This window comes from Chiroxiphia lanceolata, chromosome 5, assembly GCF_009829145.1.
Source record: "Chiroxiphia lanceolata isolate bChiLan1 chromosome 5, bChiLan1.pri, whole genome shotgun sequence".
Taxonomy (NCBI): domain Eukaryota; kingdom Metazoa; phylum Chordata; class Aves; order Passeriformes; family Pipridae; genus Chiroxiphia; species Chiroxiphia lanceolata.
In genome coordinates, this window is record NC_045641.1 from 23,275,237 (window position 1) to 23,295,977 (window position 20,741).

The 20,741-nt window shown below is 38.8% G+C and overlaps 1 protein-coding gene across 3 annotated transcripts in view; it reads right to left on the reverse strand.

The window, feature by feature from the left end:
- CPED1 (cadherin like and PC-esterase domain containing 1) overlaps window positions 1-20,741 on the reverse strand; it is a 147,897-nt gene that overhangs the window by 4,870 nt on the left and 122,286 nt on the right. For 2 of the 3 annotated variants that reach the window (XM_032687428.1, XM_032687427.1), the window contains exons 18-22: window positions 14,934-15,070; window positions 5,202-5,422; window positions 4,837-4,938; window positions 3,962-4,049; window positions 2,093-2,239 (exon numbers count right to left, since the gene is read on the reverse strand). In XM_032687428.1, coding sequence (XP_032543319.1) covers window positions 2,093-2,239; window positions 3,962-4,049; window positions 4,837-4,938; window positions 5,202-5,422; window positions 14,934-15,070 — 695 coding nt within the window. Of the gene's footprint in view, window positions 1-2,092; window positions 2,240-3,961; window positions 4,050-4,836; window positions 4,939-5,201; window positions 5,423-14,377; window positions 14,492-14,933; window positions 15,071-20,741 lie in introns of those variants that run through there. The other variant, XM_032687429.1, reaches the window with a different exon arrangement.

Below are 20,741 nucleotides of genomic sequence, written 5' to 3' on the forward strand. Positions count from 1 at the left end.
TGTTTTTTTACTGCAGAGAATGGCCAGTCCCCCCTTCCAGCACAGCCATGCTTTAGCTCAGATGGCAATTATAGGGGAGTGTCATCTTCTGGGCATTTAGGAGTGTAATTTTTTTAAGAGAAAGCAAGTGAAAGTACAAAGCAACAGACTTAATCTATCTCATCTGGTTTCAGAAAACATGAAAAGTGCTGGGTTTTTACACAGTGTTCTTGGCTCTGTCCTCAGAGGCAAAATGCCATTTTCCTAGTGCAAACTGCTTCAGCACCTGATGAAACTTCACTTGCCAGGATGCCAGGATGCAGAAATAAGCTGATGACAAAACTGTTAAAACTAACGAGGTATCAAAAGCATTCAAGGACTTTCTTTTTGCTGTCCTCAAGGATCAAGTCTGGGTTTTAGTGGCTGATGAATTCTCCTGGGCATATCTGTGCCTCTTTTAGGCACAACGACCTCTCAAGCCTCATTAACAACAGCTTTGTAGGCCAAATTCTCCAGTGATCCTCCCCAGAAACACATACTTTCTGTTGAGATTCTTCCGACACAGAAACAAGAGCAAATCTGAACATGAGCTCATACAAAATGATGGAGGAGTGCATGAAAAATGCTGATGACCGATCACACCCTGCTGTTTTCCACCCAGTTCCATACAAAGCATCTGAAATATTTCACTTTGAAGCTCTCCTTTTCACTTGTAAGATCTGTAGAAGAGACAAGCATCCGCAGTGACCCACGAAGACACCAACATCTGTGCTCTAGACAAAAAAGGGTCAATACAGCTTTCTGGGTAAAATGGAGGGAGGCATTTACTCCATGGGATGATTTATCCATCACATAAATATCTGCTCTGTGACTTACTCCATTTTTCTAACTCCATTTGTACTGAGTTGTGTTTGTGCCTCTCAAGTTCTGAGCAGAGTAGATTAAAGGGCTGGTTAACTAGCCACACCTGCTGATTTTGGTCCCAAAGCACTATAGAGGCCATGGCAATGGCCTGAAAACATGTGAGCTGCTGGGGAGCTGAGGTGGAAACCAGCTGTGAGGCTGACACATGGCACTAGAGTTCAGATGGGTCTGATAACACTCCCAAACCTGTGGTCTGTCCCAGGGAGCCTCATACTGGAGCAGAGTCCCAACCAGTTCCAGTCAATTGACTCCCCAGACTCTTTTGCAAATGCATTTGCTGTCTGGTAGACTGTGTTTGAGATAATATTCCTGCCTGTGTATTTAAGGAGAAAAATCAAAGCTTTATAGTTATTGTTTTATTCTGCTGTGGCTAAGAGAGTTAAATATAATCCACAGGCTACAAGAAAATAGACTTGCTACGCATATGCAGACACCACAAGGACACTCCGGAGCCTATGCTTGAATTTTACGATCATCACCGCTGAATTTCAGTTTGTTTAGTTTAAACTACTCGTAGGTTTAATTAGCCACAGGATATTTAGGTTTCCAGTGTATACTGTGGGTGTCTGATGAAGGCACCTTTATTTTTAGATTGCTTTTTTTTTTAGGATCTTTAAGGAAAATATATCATAACTGTCCTGATATTTTTCACAGCAAAAATTAGTACCTCCACTTCATTCCTGGTGTCATGGCCCACCTTTGTTCCTGAAAAACTCTACAGAGCTTCTCTGCTAATCCTGAACACATTCAGGTCCTGGGAACAGGTTTGGCCAGAAGTGAGGCTTACAGAAAAATCAGCATGACTTGGCAAAATAAGCAAAGGGGGTTTATCCTTGAGAGGTTCAGAAAACATTTGACGGTCTCTCTTACTTAAAGTAATTTATTTTGACAGAAAACAAATTCCTAAAATTATGCTGAAAAAATACTAGCATTTCACTTGAGTGGTGCTAGTCTTTTTTAACACTTACGCACTTTTGATAACTCTAATAAAAAAAAAATCCTAGGATTTTCTCCATGAGAATTAAGTTTTTGTATTCAATGTGCCCTGTACAAACTGCTATACCCACGATTTGTATTCAGGCCTAACTTTGAGTCACAAATGCTAACTTCATTGCATACCTTTTCGTTTCTAAGCACCTGACAGTTAAAATATCTTAAATACCTGGAAATTATAAGTGTAAATTATTACCTCATGGAAATGGCAACCACACTTCCCTTGCAGGAATTCCTTGTAACGTCCCATGGTGATGACAAAGGTGTCAACCACTTCATAGCCCAAATTTTTTGCTGTATCCAGAATAATCAAGTTTTCATTCCACAGGTTTTGTATTTGTGCCTGCATTCCAGATAAAATATTGCAATGTCTTGTCAGAAGGGCTGTTTAAGGGGTATTGTGTCATGGAAATGAATAGCAAAACTGCATTTTGAATAAGCAATGATGTTATACTCCAGGCACGAATTACTATAAATTCACTTTGGAAATAGCTGCTACTCCAAGGCTGTTGTAGATGTTTGCAGAAATTACAATTACTTTTCACTAGTTGTGCAGCTTCCTTTACAGGAAGGTTGTTTAAAATATAATCAAATTTATTGAGGCTGTTGCTTAAAAGGGAGTAGAGGACATGGGTATCTTAAAAATGGTTATACTGAAGAACAGATTACTATTTCTGAAGATACTGCAGGAAGGCAAAGAATAGAAAAAAATTTAGCCATGAAGGTGGCAAGGTGGTGGATTGGACGCTGCAGATAGAAGAGCTTTGAGAGTAGCTGCGGTAGTCCTGAAGCCTAGAGCACCCAAACCACATGGGTAATTTGGTATATGATTCCAATATTGAAAGAGAAAAGAATGTGAGTTATTCATCATAGTTGATTTCTGGAGTTTTGCCAATTTACTGAATAAAAAAGAGAAAAAGGTACTCCTCAGAAGCCTTTAATACTCTTTTTATCCTTGCCTCACCTACCCTGCATCAAAATTCTTCCTCCTAGGACTGAACTCTACTGAAACCTGCGGCAGGAGCTATGAAAATGTTTCTTCATGTTGATGACAACAATTTCCCTACTGTATTCTATTGTGGTCATCCAGATAAATTAAGAAAATTGTTTGTATCAATAAGAAGACATTCGGTAGAGAAAAGGTAGATAAATAGTTAGACAGAAAGAATTGGCAAAATCAGACAGGGTAGTCTGTAGCAGAAAGAAGGGTGAGAGTAGCAGTAAGTCACACACTGAATACAGCAGTGTGTTATGGTTGCAAAAAGACGCGGGCACCAGTCCCCAGTGTGAAAGGAGTGCTGTATGTAATCTATGAAAGCTAATAATTTTCTCTTTTCGACACCTGTGAATAGCTGGAGCATGACACACAGTGCTGGTAGGCATCATGCACTCCGTTCTGCCCTCTAGTGCTTCTCATCCATGCATTTTGTGTGTAGAGAATAGAGAATTAATGTCCAAATTCTAAATAAAAATGTTGAATTGAATGAGTTACAAAAGCGCATTGAAATGAGCCCATTTGTTACTCTGAGGGTCTTGGATATGATTTAAACTAACTGTAACATATTATTAACATACAAATAACAGGCTGGATTCACCGGTACATTCCAGCTGCTCTGTAATGTTCTGGTTTCACAGGTGAGTTCAGGTAGATTTATGAGAGTTATGCAATGCAACCAGACCAGTGAATCTGATCCAGCAGTAAACATGGAGGAAGCCTGGGAAGGACCTGTGCTCAATGTGGTACAAGGAGCAGTCTGCTTATCCCTAGCTCAATTTCTCAACTTGTACAAGAGGATTAATACTGGAGCTTCTTCTGGTTCTTGGGACAGCTGACCAAGCACAGCATCTCCAGTGGCTCTCTGATTGCAGTGGAATCCTTGAAATAAGGCGAATTGGTTTGAATCCATATTAGTAAGCAGTATGAGCAAATACAAACATTAATCTTTCTTTGATCCACTTAAAGCTTGCTCAGCAGAGGTTGTAACGTATTTTGATCAGACAGCAAAATTAATGCTGAAATGACAAGTCTTCCATGAAAATACATTCAAAATGTACTATAGCTTACTTGTGATAGAGAATGTATTCCATCCACCGGGAGGTGAAAACCCATGCCTATGGATTTGATAATTACCAGGATATTTGATAGATTTTCCCTGTTTGACAAATTAAAAAAAAAAAAAAAGGACAAACATTTTAATCACAGAATCACAGATTATGGTGAGTTGGAAGGGACCCACAAGCATCATCAAGTTCAACTCTTAGCCCTGCACAGCACCATACCCTGAGAGTAACACCATGTGCCTGAGAGTATCATCCAAACACTTCTTGAACTCTGGCAGGCTTGGTACTGTGACCACTTCCCTGAGGAGCCTGTTCCAGCACCCAATCACCCTCTGGGTGAAGAATCTTTTTCTAATATCCAACCTAAGCCTCCCCTGACACAACTTCAGGCCATTCCCTTGGGTGCAGTCACTGGTCACCACAGAGAAGAGATCAGTGCCTGCCCCTCCTCTTTCCCTCACAAGGAAGTTGTAACTGCAATGAGGTCTCCCCTCAGTCTCCTCTTCTCCAGGCTGAACAGACCAAGTGACCTCAGCTGCTCCTCATACAGCTTCCCCTCAGGCCCCTTCACCATCTTCGTTACCCTCCTTTGGACACTCTCTAGTAGCTTAATGTCATTCTTATACTGTGATGACCAAAACTGCACACAACATTCAAGGTGAGGCTGCACCATTGCAGAGTAGAGCAGGACACTGGTGTGGCCTCACCTTGAATATTTACTTAACAGAAACATCAAAAGACAATGTATATTTATTTTTTTTCAAAGCCACTTAAATGCACCCCCATGAAAAAACAAATGAAATTTTTGCATTTAAAAATTGTTGTTTCTCACAATTTATCATATCAAAACTTGGAATAACACCAAGTACATAGCATTACCTGCTCAACACCTTTTGGATAATTTGCAGGTGATTGGAATTAAGCCACTGAACACCACCTACAATTAATACAGTCTGGTCTGTGTTCTCCAGGGGACGTGACCTGAAACCCAGAAAAGAAAAACAACACATCTTGCTTTAAAACAGATGGCAAACATTTTAACTGCATTGCATTGCATTTCACTGAACTGTATCTGGCACTCTGATCAGAGGCCTGATGTAATTTTCTACTATTTTTTTAATCACACAACATGGTCTGCACACGTTATGCGTAATAGTTTACTGTCTTTAATTGTGAAATGTGTTAAACACATTTGTGAATAGAACAATAATACAAACAAGGGTACAACAGAGTTTGTACAGTACCTCTGCAGCAGCTGTTCCAGTGCTTTTTCAAAACTCGGTCTCTGGTTTGCATTCATCCAGAACTGGGGGTAGTAGGAGTAACTGATAAATGTTTTCCCCTCATTGATATTATGATAACATTTAACATCATGAGTCTTTTGCCATTCCTGAAGAGTCTTATTCACTCTTTCTATCAGATAGTACATCATCCCTCTGTTAGTTGAGTCACCTATAAAAAGAATCTTTAGATGGAAAAAAAGATATGACTTAGAAGTCGTACAATCCAGAAACCAAAGGTTAGAAAAAAATACAGCTGCTCAGGAGGTCTTTAAACCCTTCTCATAATGTTCAAGTAATACCTCTGTGAGCTGCCTGTTCTCCAGACCTAACATCTCAATACTAAAGTTCTCCTTAGCAAAACTTGTGTGATTTGATTAATAAAAATATTATGTGTTTCAAAGACCAAAAGTGCAGGTTATAGATGGCTATAGCTGCATAGTTAGCCCTGCATTTTTCATCCTTGGTGGTAATTTCTTCTGCTTATGTGTATATATCCTTCCAATTGCTAGTACACAACTGCTGTCGTAATTGCTTGCAGCTTCCTGCTTTTTTTCCTTCAGTTTTTCATGTGATTTGTTCCTACACAGCATGTCTTGATTAATGTCTGTCTTCCATAAAGGGAGTTAGAAATGCTGTCAGGATGACGGAAGTACTTTAAGCATAGCAGTCTCTGCTCTGCTACTCTGAACTTTCAAATGAAGGAAGTCATTTGGGCTTGTTCCTATCCATTCTTACAGTCCTCTGACATATCAAACATCTCTGTATTTTGAGACCACACAACTTAGTGTTGTTGTTTTTTTTAATGCAGTTGCTCTATTTTTAGTGGATAGGACTAGCAGTTCCTCCTGCTGAAGCAGGTAAGCAATGACAAAATAGTACGAGAACCCAGCTTCACTGCGGTTTGCCAATGAAACCGTGTGCATAATCAATTACTACAGTCACCTCAGCCAGAAATCCACACTGAGGAGCAAAAATGTAAAACTGGGAGTCAGAAACCCCAGAGAGCCATAACACAGTAACAGCCCTGTTCTCTGCACAACAGTATGCAGCTTCTCCTACCCCCTCTGGCATTCAGGGTAGTTAGCACCCTGTAAGCTGGTGTTTTGTTGTTTCATTTCTTAATTTGGTTTGGGGTTTGATGTTTTACCACTTCCAGATTGAATATTTGATTATGCAAATAAAATTCAGACTGCACAGGATTATATGTTTAAGAATACATTTCCGAAGTGTTTTTTTAGAGATTCTATGTGGTGGAAGCATCTTGGACTTCTCTCATCTAATACATCTCTATTTATCTATTCCCTTGAGGAATGTTACAGTTTCAGAAACTGATTCCACTTCCCACTATTAACTTGTTGTGATTAAAAATAAGTCACAACAGTGTACCAATGGCACTTCCTACAGAACAGAAGCAGTTTCAGATGAATATACCCTAATTTGGTGTCAGGGCTGAGAATGGGCATATCAAGGGCTGCAGAGAAGCCCTTGATAGATTATGTATGGTAGCAAACAAATTAAAACTAACACCAAGTGCATAGAGGCTCTTCTACCTCCTGTCCTGGACCTCTCAAAGCTGCTCCACAGAGGAAATTCTTAAATAGTTGCTGTTCATGCTTGTACTGAACAAGCACTTCTCTCACATGCAAGGGGGTTTCCAGCTTTTCACATTGTGTCAGAAGAAACCCCTTTAAACCAAGCATGACATGACACACAGAAGTCGAGGATCCTTGGATCCCTGAAAGGACTGGTTGGATATTCTCTTTTTCCCTCTCTGACAGACACAAACATACATACAATTATTTACAATTAGGAAGATAGTTTATGCTTAGAATATGTCCTAATTCTAAAGTAGATTAACCTGAGGTTTTAAGCAACAATTCTTTTAGCTTGCAAAATCTCCTAATTTCTTCAGTCTGCCTATATCCGTGTCTCTTTAATCTCCATTTCATGAGTCCATCACTGTAGTATCTAGATGCATATCTATTTAAAAAGTAGTTCTCAGATATTAGCAGGCAAGGATATCATTAGCTTGTAATGTGGGTGAGAACATTTCTGTGAAAACACAACACATCATTAGCAGAATAACAAACAGGCACTACCAAGTCACACATGTACTGCAATTGGTAGAACATCCAAGATTGTTTCTCTTCTACTTCTAATTACATACAGTACTATTTTGTTATCACAGCACATGGGAATTGCAAAGGAGCACATTCAGCTGTTACACTAAATGGGCAGATCTGGCATTTTTATCTCATTCTTCATTCTGCTGTGATAAGGATTCTCATAGATACTTTCTCCTTCTAACTGTATTTGGTCTAATCTCATCTATCACTCCTTTCAAATAGCAGGACAACCAATTTCATGAAAAAAAGGAGAGAAGAACTATGGCTAAGGCCAATGAAAATGATGCACAGATATCTTTTTTTTGCCAACACTGTGCATTTACTATCAACTAAAGTGTGAAGTGTCATGCTAAGTATTTCCAAAGTCTCAAACAGTGCAGAGCATCAAAGACTAAGATCAACTCATCAGTCTCTTTCCTATTCTTTTGATGTGTCAAAATTAGAGCAAAACACACACACATGTCCCAATTTACACTACTAAATAATTTAGCCTTGTAGGGCTTTACAATTTCTATACCTACACAAGCACACACATATAAACCGTGGATCCATGAATGAATTTTCAAGCCTTCCCTGGGGTACCTAGCTGGCCAGGTTTGCAGACGGAAGGGCACTATGTGCAGTCATGTAGTGACTCGGTACCAGGAGAGACAAGTTAGGTACAATTATGCCTTAAAGTGGTAGCTCTAGTTCATAAATGACATAATGCTGGGCACCATATGAAAATATCAGGTGGGCTTTAGCACAGTTGTTGTCCTGATGTTCTGCAAATGTGATGGAGGTGATAGGAGTCAGAGCAGATTCCTTCTGATAGTTAGTATAACTGGATGAAACAGGTAACTGTTACAGCCCTGACGTACTTCAAATATCATCACAAGATTGATGAGACTGCACACAGCCTATCTCCAAAGATGTTGTGAGTCTCCGAACATCTCCATTTTCACTCTTAAGTGAACTTGTTATGAGATGGTGAAGCAGGAGGTCAGGAAATTAGATCAGACAGCTAATGCTGTTGAGTGTCCATCTGGGAATGTATACTTATTTCTAGGAGAAGGTGTGGCTGAACAGGATGAGTCAGGATTGAGACAGATGGCAACATCCCACTGGGGAGGAATACAGATTGTTTCACTTGTGAAATTAACACAGACTCTCAGAACAGGTCGGTTAAGAAAATACTTGAGACTTGACGTAAGTCTCACCGGGGCCGCCGCTCCCGCCCCCCCCCTCCCTGCGGGCCCCTCGCGCCACTAGAAGGAAAGAGAGCGAAGGCCTTCCCTCCTTTCTTCTTATAGTCTGTCCTATGTAAAAATCGTAGGGAATACTGGGTAAATCTAGACCCTTCCTTGGTTATAAACTGGTCACCAAGGAGGGCCTAGCCCAAACCACCACAGTGGGGAAGAAAGAAATGAACCAAAGTGGACTTGTGGATGTACAGAGAGGCAGATCAAAAGCGTAGGTCACTCTCAAAGGTGTCAGTCAATTACAGAACCATATGAGCTTTCAGTGAAGAAGTCTAGCTGTTCAAGCAGATAAGAGCTACATCAGGACTGTATAACTGGAATCAAGCAAACTTGTTTAACTCCAGCTACATCTTTCACAGTGAAATTACATCATTGTTGAAAGATACGTCATTAACACTAGGACTGCAGTATCTGAAACCTATGGTCCCTGCTCTCTAGCTGTAGTCTGTTTGCAGTCATCACAGGAGGGCATCGACAGTCATTCTCTGGAGACCATGTGTGCTGGGATATTGAAGGGAATGTTCTGCCCTAAGCCTAGAGAAGATGTCAGACAGAAAGATAGGTGTGCATTCCTTGCAATCCAATGCACCCCAGGCTGGTGGATGAATAGCAAATCACCAGCAAATCTGCACACACACTGCATCCATTCATTAAGACCTTGTCTGCATTCAACTATCTGCTTCTAACTATTGGTTCAACCATGCCATGAGACGTGTAAATCCCGGAAAAATAAAAAAATTCTTCTCTCTAAAGAAAAAGAAATTAAGTGGAAGAAGAGAACACCTGTACGTAATCCCATCTGCTTTTCAAACTGCCCTTGTGCAGAGCTGGCCAAGTACATTTTGTTGAGGTATGCAAACCATCAGAAAGCATCTTTCAAAATTCATGTTCTGCAAGTCAGCTTCATTTTCAGCAAATGCTTGGAAGCTTCAAAGGTTAAAAGTGGTGTTTAGCATGAGGAAGAAAACCTATGTCCTTCAGCTAATCCAAGAGTTTTGATGAATTAATCATTCAATGTAATTTAATGTGTGGTAACTGTAGCCACATTTATTTCTACACAGTTGCATGAACTCACTGTAGTTGCATATGCCATGCAGTATTTAATATGATTTCAACCAAAGGTTCTAGGGATGACTATGACAATAATGAGGAAGATGATGGCTCAGGTGTGTAGAATACATCATATCTCTTTTTTTTTACACGTCTGGCACAAGGCTTAGTCATGTACTGTTCAAGTCAATGAGGATTCGTCTGCAGGATGACTAAAGGATCAGACATACATAAGGTTATAATTTTACCAGACAAAGAACAACACTTTCACACAGACAGATGTTTTCTTGCAAATATTTTGTGTGAAAAATTCCATTACAGCTTAAAGGCTTTGAAAGATTGTGTAAGCATAGAGGAATTCAATTCTTAACCAGACCTATCATTATAAATTAACCACACTTAGGAAATTTAAACACCTGTAAGTTCAAAACACCACTTAACTCTAAAATATTATTAAGAAATTATAAGCTAAAATTCCTGTTTTAACAGCTGAATTTTAAGTACTTCAGCAAATATTGTCTTTTCATATTTCCTGTTCTTAATTACACATGGCTCAATGGTGCTTAATTATAAGAGTAAACTCTGGGTAGTATTTCTCACTGAGAAGCAAAATATATATCCCTTCTGCTGTTGAGGCCAACTTTCTATACGCTGCTAATTGGGTAAATAATAACCTGTTAGAATCCATTTTCCTCCACCCATTTTTAAAATTTCTTGTACAAAAATCAAAGCATCATGTCTTAATACAATTGTATATGTCTTACAGTAAGAAGTCATTAACCACAGTTAGAGAGAATTTTGTTGAGCCAATATAATACAGATATGATATTTTATTATGACTACCAATTTCTTTGATTCAATTAGAACATAAGTGTGGAGTTCCCTAAGAATGACACAGTCTGCATCTCATTAGCCTTGGAGTTTAAAATGGAGGAGAAAAAAGACTGCAGATAAGAAAAGTGGACTGAAGGAAAATCTATTCAGCCAGAACAACCTTAACCACAGCACTTCAAAATTTTCCTGTTTACTGTGTTTGAAATACAAAAATATCACTTACTATTCTTGCTAACACATCATAAAGCAAAATAAGACCTCATAAAACTGATTTTGTGCACATACATCCTTTCTTATGTCTCCATTAGCCTGAGTGTTATTGTTTCACTACAGGTGGTCTTACATTTTTATGAAACCAAGTGTCCTGGTTTTCACTGGGGTAGAGCTAATTTTCTTCCTAGTAGCTGTTGCAGTACTGTGGTTTGGATTTAGAATAAGAATGATGTTGATAATACACTGATGTTTTAGTTGTTGCTGAGCAGTGCTTACACTAAGTCAAGGACTTTTCAGATTCTTGTTCTGCCCTGCCAGCGAGGAGGCTAGGCAGCACAAGAAGTGGGGAGAGGACACAGCCTGGATAACGGACCTCAGCTGGCCAAAGGAATATTCCAAATCATATGGTATCATGTTTAACAATAAAACTGAGGGGAATTGGCTGGGGAGGGACAACCTCTGCTCAGGGACTGGCTGGCTGTTGGTCAGTGGGTGGTGCGAAATAGCAGTGTGTATCACTTCCCTTGTATATTTTTTATCATTATTATTTTCCTTTCTTCTTCCATTCTGCTAAACCGTCTTTTTTTCAACCCACGACTTTTACCTGTTTTTCTGATTCTGTCCCTCATCCCACTGCTGGGCAGTGAGTGAATGGCTGTGTGGTGTTTAGCCGCCTGCCAGGTTAAACCATAACACACAGAAACAAGTTAGCTCAAGCACGGTTTTATAAACATACAGACTAAAATAGCAGTTAGGGATGATGTGAAATCAACTGGAAGCCACAGCCAGGGAAAATTAATTTCTTTTATAGAGAAAGGAGATTACAATTTTACAGACGAGCTTTGGAAAACAAATAAATTCTAACATAAGACATGAAAGCAGCCTGGAGTTAGAAAACAAATTAGAAAGGATTTTTGAAGGCTTAATTATGATGCAGAGAGGAAAGAAGTGGTCGGCTTGGGTGATCATAAATATATTTCAGAAATATTGGCAAATGAATAAAAGAAACTAATGAGCAAGAGATATCTATGTGCTGCATTTTATCAGTGTTCTATGAAACATGAGAAAAACAGAAGGATTGCACTTAAAGATACAGTTGATCTTCCGTGTGCTGCATTTCAGACAAAAAGAACATTTACATCATACTTCATCACCCCAGCCTGCACTTGTGCTTGGGATTGCCCTGACACAGATGCAGGACCTTGCACTTGGCCTTGTTGAACTTCATGAGGCACAGAAGCCCACCTCTCAAGCCTGTCAGGGTCCCTCTGGATGGCATTCCATCCCTCCTGCAAGTTGACTGCACCACACAGATGGGTGGCAAACTTACTGAGGATGTACTTGATCCCACTTTCCATGTTAAATAGCACTGGTCCCAGTACCAACCCCTGAGGCATGTCATTTGTCACTGCTCTCCACTCGGACATTGAGCCACTGAACACAAGTCTTTGAGTGTGACCACCCAGTTAATTTTTTAAATACTGAATGTTCCATTTATCAAATCCTTGTCTCTCCAGTTTAAAGACAAGGATTTCATGTGGGACAGTGTTGAATGCTTTACACAAATGATCTTTTAAATTGTAAGAACTATAGCCAGCAGATCAGAATCCTGAAAACAAATTATATTTTTTTCCAGGACAAAAGTCAGAAATTTTAGTGAATCACAAATGTCACTACTTGCTTTATCTGTGACTCCTGGTGCAATTTTGCATGTCTGAATTTTTTATGAAGGTATTCAGGTGTGAAATTCAGTCACAGAGGGCTGTTAGAGTTTTGACAGTAGGCTCAATGTCGTTGGATCCAAAGAGGCTACAGAAATACATGTCTCTGCTTTCCTGAGAAAGGACTGGTAATTATCTGAGCTTTATAGAGATTTTATTGCCTTAGTTCAGAATAAACTTTCAGGAAGAATTCAGATGTAGATACACAAGTCCTTCCTAAAGAATTCTGAACTCCAGAGACCAGAGTTACACAAGCTGAATATTCAAAAACCCTGAATACAGAGGCATGCAGGTTAATTGAGCCCTTTTTGAGAAGTGGACACACAAATGAGTTGTGGTGTTCTTAGGTAACTTCAGCAAATGACAATGTAAATCAAAGAGCATTCTAGATTATCTCAGTGTCCTCACTTGGACTGATGACTTTTGCCCTTATGTTTTGCACTCATCCTTTTTTTTTGCTATCTGCTTACATTTCTAGCATCAAAAACTGTTTCTGGAAACTCAGATGTCTGTACTACTTAAAGACAAGGTATGTAATGAATTGAAACTAAAATTACAAATGAGGAAATATAAATATTTATAAATGTTTATAAAAATCCCTTGTGTAATAAAAATGTATTTATTCACAATAATTATATCTTTCTCGCTGCTCAGTAGCTCCTCCATAAAATATCCAGGTGTCTTAAACATATAAGACAGGCAAAAGTCTTTTGCAGTGAGCCCCTGAATTTTTTTTTCTACTACATTGCTTAGACTGTGTAAAGTAATTCTAAAGTTTGACTTACAACAGGCAGAAACAGGATCTTATCAGTCAAGCAGGGAATCATTTTTATTCATCTACGTTTGGTATGAAGAAATTCTCTCTTAGTTCTTAAGTTCTACTGAAACAAGGGAGTTAACTCATACTCTACCTTTATTCATTTGGTGAAAGAAGCAAAAATGCTATTGCAAAACATCACACAAAGTTAAAATCACTCCAAAGTGATGACAAAAAGGGAAAATATAGGAGAGGGAAAGACATAGGGGAAATATACCAAAAGGGGAACATACTTTAGAATAATGACTTTAAAAAAATAATCCAGCTAAACGTACATCTGTGCAAAGGTAATAGGAGTGATTCAGCAGATTTCTACAGAGCAGAAAAGGTTATCAGACAAAGTCAGGTGACTTATGTAAAAGATGTGGGAAACAAGTGCAATTAGTTTACAGAGATTTTTCTTGCAAGGTGTTAATGTAGATCAAGTAGTATCTGGGTCTCATCTGACACTAGAATAGATCAGTGACCTCAGAGAGTCAGAACATCATGGAAGTTAAATTAAGAAATTAAGCTGACAAACAGTCATTTCATATACTTGGTTTTAATGGACTCTTAACAAATATTTTTGACACTGGTGAACGTGAGTGGTCAGATTCAGGAGGTGGGAACATCAGCAAATCCTCCTAACAATATCCTGGCAATCCACTTCCACAGTAGCGTATTGTTCCTCTGCTGTCCTTCAATTGCCTAACCAAAGTGTGTTTGCTTATTGAAGCAGCCTGATGCCCATGGAAATTAAAGACCAAGGCAAAGCTATTGATTTCTTGTCTATTTTTGCTGTGGTCAACCCAGAAGTGCTTGTTTTGTACATGAGGAGCAAATCAAGCCTTTACTCTGTCATATAAACCAATATTATTTTAGAAAAATATGTTAAGAGAAATGTACAGCTCTATAGTAATTGAGAAAACCACAGGCAGAAACAAAGCCAAATGGCAATAAAGTACTTTTTGCAGGGCAAGAAATTACCAGAAATGAAGGAGAAAATGTTAATTGAAAGACTATTATTTTTGTATTCGTCTATATAGAAATGCCCTTCGATTTTATCAAAATGCTGCTTTTAGTTACTGTTTTCTTACCTAGGCAATACACTTTAACATCTTTATAACAATTAATTACTTACTTTCTGGATACTTGTATCCTCAGTAAGGTACCTGAGCCTCAGATCAGAGCTCCCTCTCAATAGTTTTACAGTCATAGCATGCTTATTAAGGAGACCTTGTATTTCCAAGCAATCACCTGAGAAGCTTCACTAAAAGAAAAGAATGTGCAAGAAGACTTGGTAAGATTAGTGTGCACAAGCAATGCCATGCATTAGGTATGCAGAAAAAGAAAATCAACTTGCATGTCAAATGTGAGACAAACTGTGACAACAATGCAACAACATCCTCCATTTGCCATCCTTGTGTACTCACTGCAGGTCTGACTGGTAACCACATACACCACAGGTCTTGAAATTCCGCTGGTGTGACCTAAGATCCTATGTGAAATGACAGCAGACAACTGCCTCTGCATATGAGGCTGAATTATGGATAAGGGTTGTTTTTTGTCCCTGTGGATTTTTCATCTGAATATTTTTCCAGTTATAATAAAAAGGGATTTTTCTCACACATCAATCATAAAAATATTTTGAAATCTTCAGGACTAATATCCAGGTAAATAAAATGAATTAAAATGTAAAACCTGTTACATACCCTTCTGCCCTCCACACAGCGCTGGAGCTCGGGCTTGGCCAGCACAGAGTATTGGCAGCCATGGGGCTGCCACGTTATTTCTCTCCAGTCACAGGTCCTGTTGTCAGAGCAGCTGAGGCAAGGGACAATCCACTGCCCTGGAAAACAGCAATGGGAAGTCAGCACCTCCTCTGTATTTTTGTGAATGGTTTTATTACGCAGGAAGTAAGATATTTTTGAGTATTTTGTCATGGGCATTTTTCCAAAATTAAATTCCCTCTAACCCTTTGAGGAGACTATTTCCATCCATTTCCCTTTTCATTTAGCTAGGGTAGGAGTTCTTCCTTTCCCCAAAAGAGCTGTGAATGCTCAAATTTGACAGCTGCTCATGGGTTTATTTCTCAGTTCATGTTGCCTTCTTGTAGCACCTTGTCCTTTTTCAAGAGAAGAGATACAAGAAAGGGAAAAGTGGTGAGGAGTGAATGCAAAAAGAAAATATTCACATTCAGAAGTGCCTGAAGACAAGGTTCATTCTCATCTACAACTAAACATTTAAAGGCTGGGTGGCTGGTTGAGAGTACCCAATAGAAAAATGAAGCAGGATGAAGACTTTCCCTCAAAAAATACTAACTTTAGTTTGTGAGATTTCATAGGACTGTCCCAGACTGCACATATACATTTCAGAAGATGACAGTAAGGTGAGATGAATAATGTATGTGATTTATTAAAGCCTTATCCCTATTTTCAAAAATTATTTCACAGATTAGGAGCATAAAGCGGGATTACCAAAGGTCAGTGGGTTTTAACAATCCCTTACCTAAGGTTGAACGGTTTTATTATTTTCTTTTCTAAAGTTATGCCTTTCCAAAATCCTACTGGAAGCCTGATGGATTTAATCCCTCAAGGAAGACAGAAAACTTTTGAGTAGCCTTTATATTCAGATCAACAAAAGAAACACTTTTTCTAGCCCATATAAGTACACAGTACTGACACCTCCCAGGGACTATGTAGCTCTGCCAGAAAAACCTACTTTTGTTCTGATTAAAGACATTAGACAAGGAATAGTGCAGAGGCCCCCAAATCCTTGTGTCAATGCTATCAGGCCTTGCTAGCACAGATGGGTTCCTCAACACTGCCCAGAAAATAGTTCCAAAAGCAAATGGTTGCAGAGTAGACCTGGCCTTAGAGTTTGTCACCAACACTGCTACCAGGCAGCAGGTCAGCAGCCAGCTGGGTGTGATGGATTGCTGCTGCACAAGAAGCTCCAGCAAAAACCGCAAGGCTGTATATCGACATTTTTTTATCAGGCCAGGGACTGAGGGGGCTGCTGAGCAAAGCAACCCTGTGGGATGCCAGTGGCCTTGGGAGAGTCAGCTGCTACTCAGGAGCACGTGAATTTCCAGGGAGGCAGCCTGTGCTTGCACTTAGCCAAAAATCCAAGTGATGTGTTTTTGAAAGTAGCAGAGGGAGTTGGGAGTTGTCTTAGCAGATAAAGAAGTCCTTCCAGATAAAAGCATCAAGAACTGTTTGTATGGGAGCCCACACAAGTACATCTAAGGGTAGAAAACATCCCACAGTGCCACGACCACGCAACACTAGTTACTGCTACCCTGCCCTGTGCAGAACACGCTCATCCCAGCCTTAGATGCACTTGCAGATGATGTGGATCAAATTATGGCAGACTGAACCTAAAGAAAAGCCTGGACATTGGCTTTTACCATGCTGTGGGTCAGTTAGGATAACCTGGCTCCCTTGGTTCCCATGGGCATGGGTACCTCATGAAGGCTGTGCTGGGCAAGCAGCATGGAGGAAGGAGGGAAGGAAGGAAACTCAGGACCATGGTGATAGAGTGCAAGCAGGAAGATAGAGATGCTCCATGCTTCTGGCTCAGAGGAGTTTCAAACTTGCATTTTCTGCATCCTAATCACCTAGCTGTTAGGAAAAATATTCCCTACTCTTACCAGCTGAGGACCACTTTAAAGTTCAAAATTCATTAGGACAGGAAAATAACATGCTTGTAACCTGGTAATTTTTGTGTAAAAACAGAGATCTGAACTTTGGCCCCTGGGCAAGATCCTATGAAGACTTTTTATCAAGGAATTAAATTGAATCTTTATCTAAAGGTACAAAGTGAATAACTAGGTTCAGGAGCATGGAGTGTTCTTCCAAATGAATGTCCCACTCAGCTGGGAAAACAAAGGCTGAATTTAGACAATTCCTGTTGCTTGTAGCCTCCCAGTGCTAGTTGTTGTGAATCCCTTACTTGTGCTGACCATCCCTTGGCTTTGAGGTCCTTCGTTCCAGGTTGTGGTCTACTGGCCGCCACTGGGGTCAGGAATGCTTTGACCCTCCAACTGCCCTCTATTGCCACTTGTGGATCTTGCCCTTAGCTCCCTCTGCAAACACTTTGCAATCCATGACTAAAGAGTCACTCTCAATTTCATAGCAGTTTTATGAAGAGACTGAAAAGTGCTAGGTCTCAGATAACCCAGCAACAGTTGCTATGCAAACATCTTTTACTGCTTTGTGCTTTTTGAGTAATAGAGCAGAGACTGAATGGTTAGTTGTTTTGAAGTCTGGGCTCCAAGATTGCTACTGTTGAGCTCTTCATAAATGATCTGAGAGTTGTTTTGGGCAGTGTTTTATATTTTAAAATTATATGAAAACTGAATATTTTTTCCTGATGTTGTAGTTTTTCTTTCATACCAAATACAAAAAAGTTCTGGCAATGTCTATAACACATGAGATCCCTCATTTTATGAAATTTTCTTTTTAACATTACATACATTTATGAGCTGATCTGGTTTTAGGTAATAAACCAGAAAAGTAGAACTATATAAAATGAATATTGAGGAGCCAAAATATCTGAACAATAAAAGTTTAAACTTTGGCAATTGTAAGTGATAAGTACCTTTTGAAAAGTTTCTTTTAAATAGCTTGGTTTATATTCAATAGCTCTCTAGGTATATTAAGAAAAAATAGATCATTTTTTGGCATATACTAAAGATTAGTAGAGAACAAGGATATATGGAGACAAATTGATGAGTATAGGAAGCACTAACATTTAATGCTAACAGAATAGTAGTAGGTTTTATATTTACATAGCTTTTTCAAATGATGCATCTAAATTTATGCATTTTTGAACCAGTTATTATTAACTTTTCCTGTTTCGGCTTCACAACAGTTAGTCAATGCATTCTCAACCTTCAAAAATAGGATTGTGTTAAAAGAGAAAATGAATCTTACAAAAAAAGGTGAAGACCATTAACAGTAAAAAATAGCAAAAAATATTAGTTTGGAAATTAAACTTATTTGCTAGGGAAATTGTAAGTTGCTTTTCCCCTATTTATACAAGTTAGCAGCACACATTGCATCTTTCAGCACCATTTCTATCAGGCTGCATTTTGTGGTGCTTCAGCCAAAAGAGTTAGCATTAGCTCTATCAGGCAAGGGCAAGTTTATCTGCAATTCAGGCAAGAGAGCAGGAAAGAGAGAGGCGTTGTTAGTTTCTTCACAAACTAAAAATTGGCATAATCAAAGTTTTATGCTAGCCTGTAAGTAGGAGGTTTCCACAGGAAGAGTGAAAGTAAACTGGATTTTTGGCTCATTAGAGCAGTTATAAATCTGCTTAAGATATGAAATTAAACATTGTCAGTACTCCCTAAAACTATTCTCATAACATGAAAAGAAAGATACTTTAAAAATAATTAATTAGGATTGTTTATTTTGTATTTTAAAAATATTACGCTAAAGTTAAAAATTTAACCAACAAAGGCTGTACATTTAATCTGATAGTTTTGTTGCTTCTTTTAGCCTCTTTTATTTTTATTCACCCTTTTTCCATTTTCATAGCCACATATACATACATTTTCAAATTTAAAATCAACTTTTTTCTATAGTGCCAAACAATCATCCATATAAAGAGAAAAAAGTATTCTATCCTGATTACTCAAAATCAAAATATGTAACCTACCTGATGCTAAAGATAGTTTGTGGATTTATGACTAGCTTACTTTCACATTTGGTGTTTATTTGGCACCCTAAGACTTTTAAAAAGCTTTTTTCTCTGTGACTAGGCTACGGACATATTTTTTATTTTGGTTTTAGCTCCATTTATGAAAAGCAAAAGTAAAAATTATTTTTAAAGGACATTATTTGCTTAGGCTTATGGACTTATGTCTGTACTGAGATTTATTCCTTGTAACCAAAGGAGACATTAATTTTGTTGAACATCAGTTAATGTCTCTGTTGGACCCAAATCCAGATAGCTGTTGAACACAGAGAGAGCTCACACAGAATTATGTTAAACTGATTACAGTTGTATGAAATGTGGAAAGTGGGATATAACTAAAACATACATGTCACAGAAGCAGGGCAGAACATTAGAAGAGAATCTGTGATCTCTTACCCATCAGATTTTTGTAATTGTTTGCAAACCACATTTCCACAGACATCAGTAGCCTGATTCACTTGCAGGAATTTAGCAAAACTTGGGGTTCTCATGGTCTCTCTCAGCTCTCTCTCTCTTGAGGAGCCAAACACACAGTTAATGCTTGCTGACTTCTGTATTATTGATAATACACCAATACTGAAGAAAGAGCTAATTTTCCTGTGATAGCCTGGTTCAAACCCCATGTGAATCAAGGGAGATTTTCGGAAAGAAAAAAGATTTTTTTGCTTTAAAAATTGTAATTTCATTCTATGACGTAAACAAGAAGGAAAGAAACCTTTGCTGTTGAATATTTCAATTTGCATTTAGTGATTAGAGAGAGAGTAAGAGAGAGAAAGAGACAGAAATGATGCAAATTGAGTGCATATTTCGTAATGTGCTGAGCTTTCTCCAAAGAATAGTGTCATAGTTGCTAGGAGAGGAGGAAGTCACTTCTGCCTTTGGTTAGACCCTGAACTACTGTCCCTGCTCTGCATCAAAGGACTAGAAATGAGGCATGAAATCCGAGTTGTATGGAATTGCAAAGCAGACTTCTAAGTTTTACCATTAGTGGTAGAGGAGGTAAGGTTTCATCTCTAACTCTGCTGCTCCACCTCAGCCTTTTTCCATGTATGCACAAACACAAACTTTTCTCAGCACAGATAGATTTTGCAGTGGCAGTACCTCAGTATCCCTATAAAACTAAGCTCTTCCCTGGCATAAAAACAGGGTATGGTGCCACCTTACTTCTGCAGAAGTTTTGAGTTATCTTCTGAGGGGAAATGACATTGCTTGGCTTCTCTGAAAATTTAACTTATTTAAGTGAAAGAGTTGTTTCTGCTTTAGCAGGGAATTTGCCATGGCTTCCATATGTGTTAGGAAAATGTTCACTGCCAAGATTGGCATACCATTCGGTTGTTACAAATTTGGAATGGTTTTCCACATAAAGACATGCTTTCCAGTTCCACTTGGAAGTTGTGAAGCACAGTAAAACTACATGGCCACTTGTTGCCAGATACTGCAAACTCCAGTTCTAGGTTCATGAGACACTTGACAGTCTTCGCTTTCTAAGCATAAATTATCTTTTCCTGTTTAATATACTTTTCCTTTGAGAATGCACCTCCTGAAGTTTGTTTGAACTTTAATTGTGTATAGTATTCACAATAAGGCTGTAGAAGACATTTTATATTCAGCCTCATTTAGCTAGATGCAGTATTCAAAAGGAGTATGCTATATATCAGGAGAAAGAGACTGTCTGCCCCAGAAGGATTCAGTGGATTTGGTCTGGGCTTTCTAGTCACGAATGTTATGTCCTGATATAGTGGCATAGGATGATTCACAACTTGTGTGATTAAAATATGCTGCTAGGTACAACAGTGTCTCTTTTGTGCCTTCCCTCT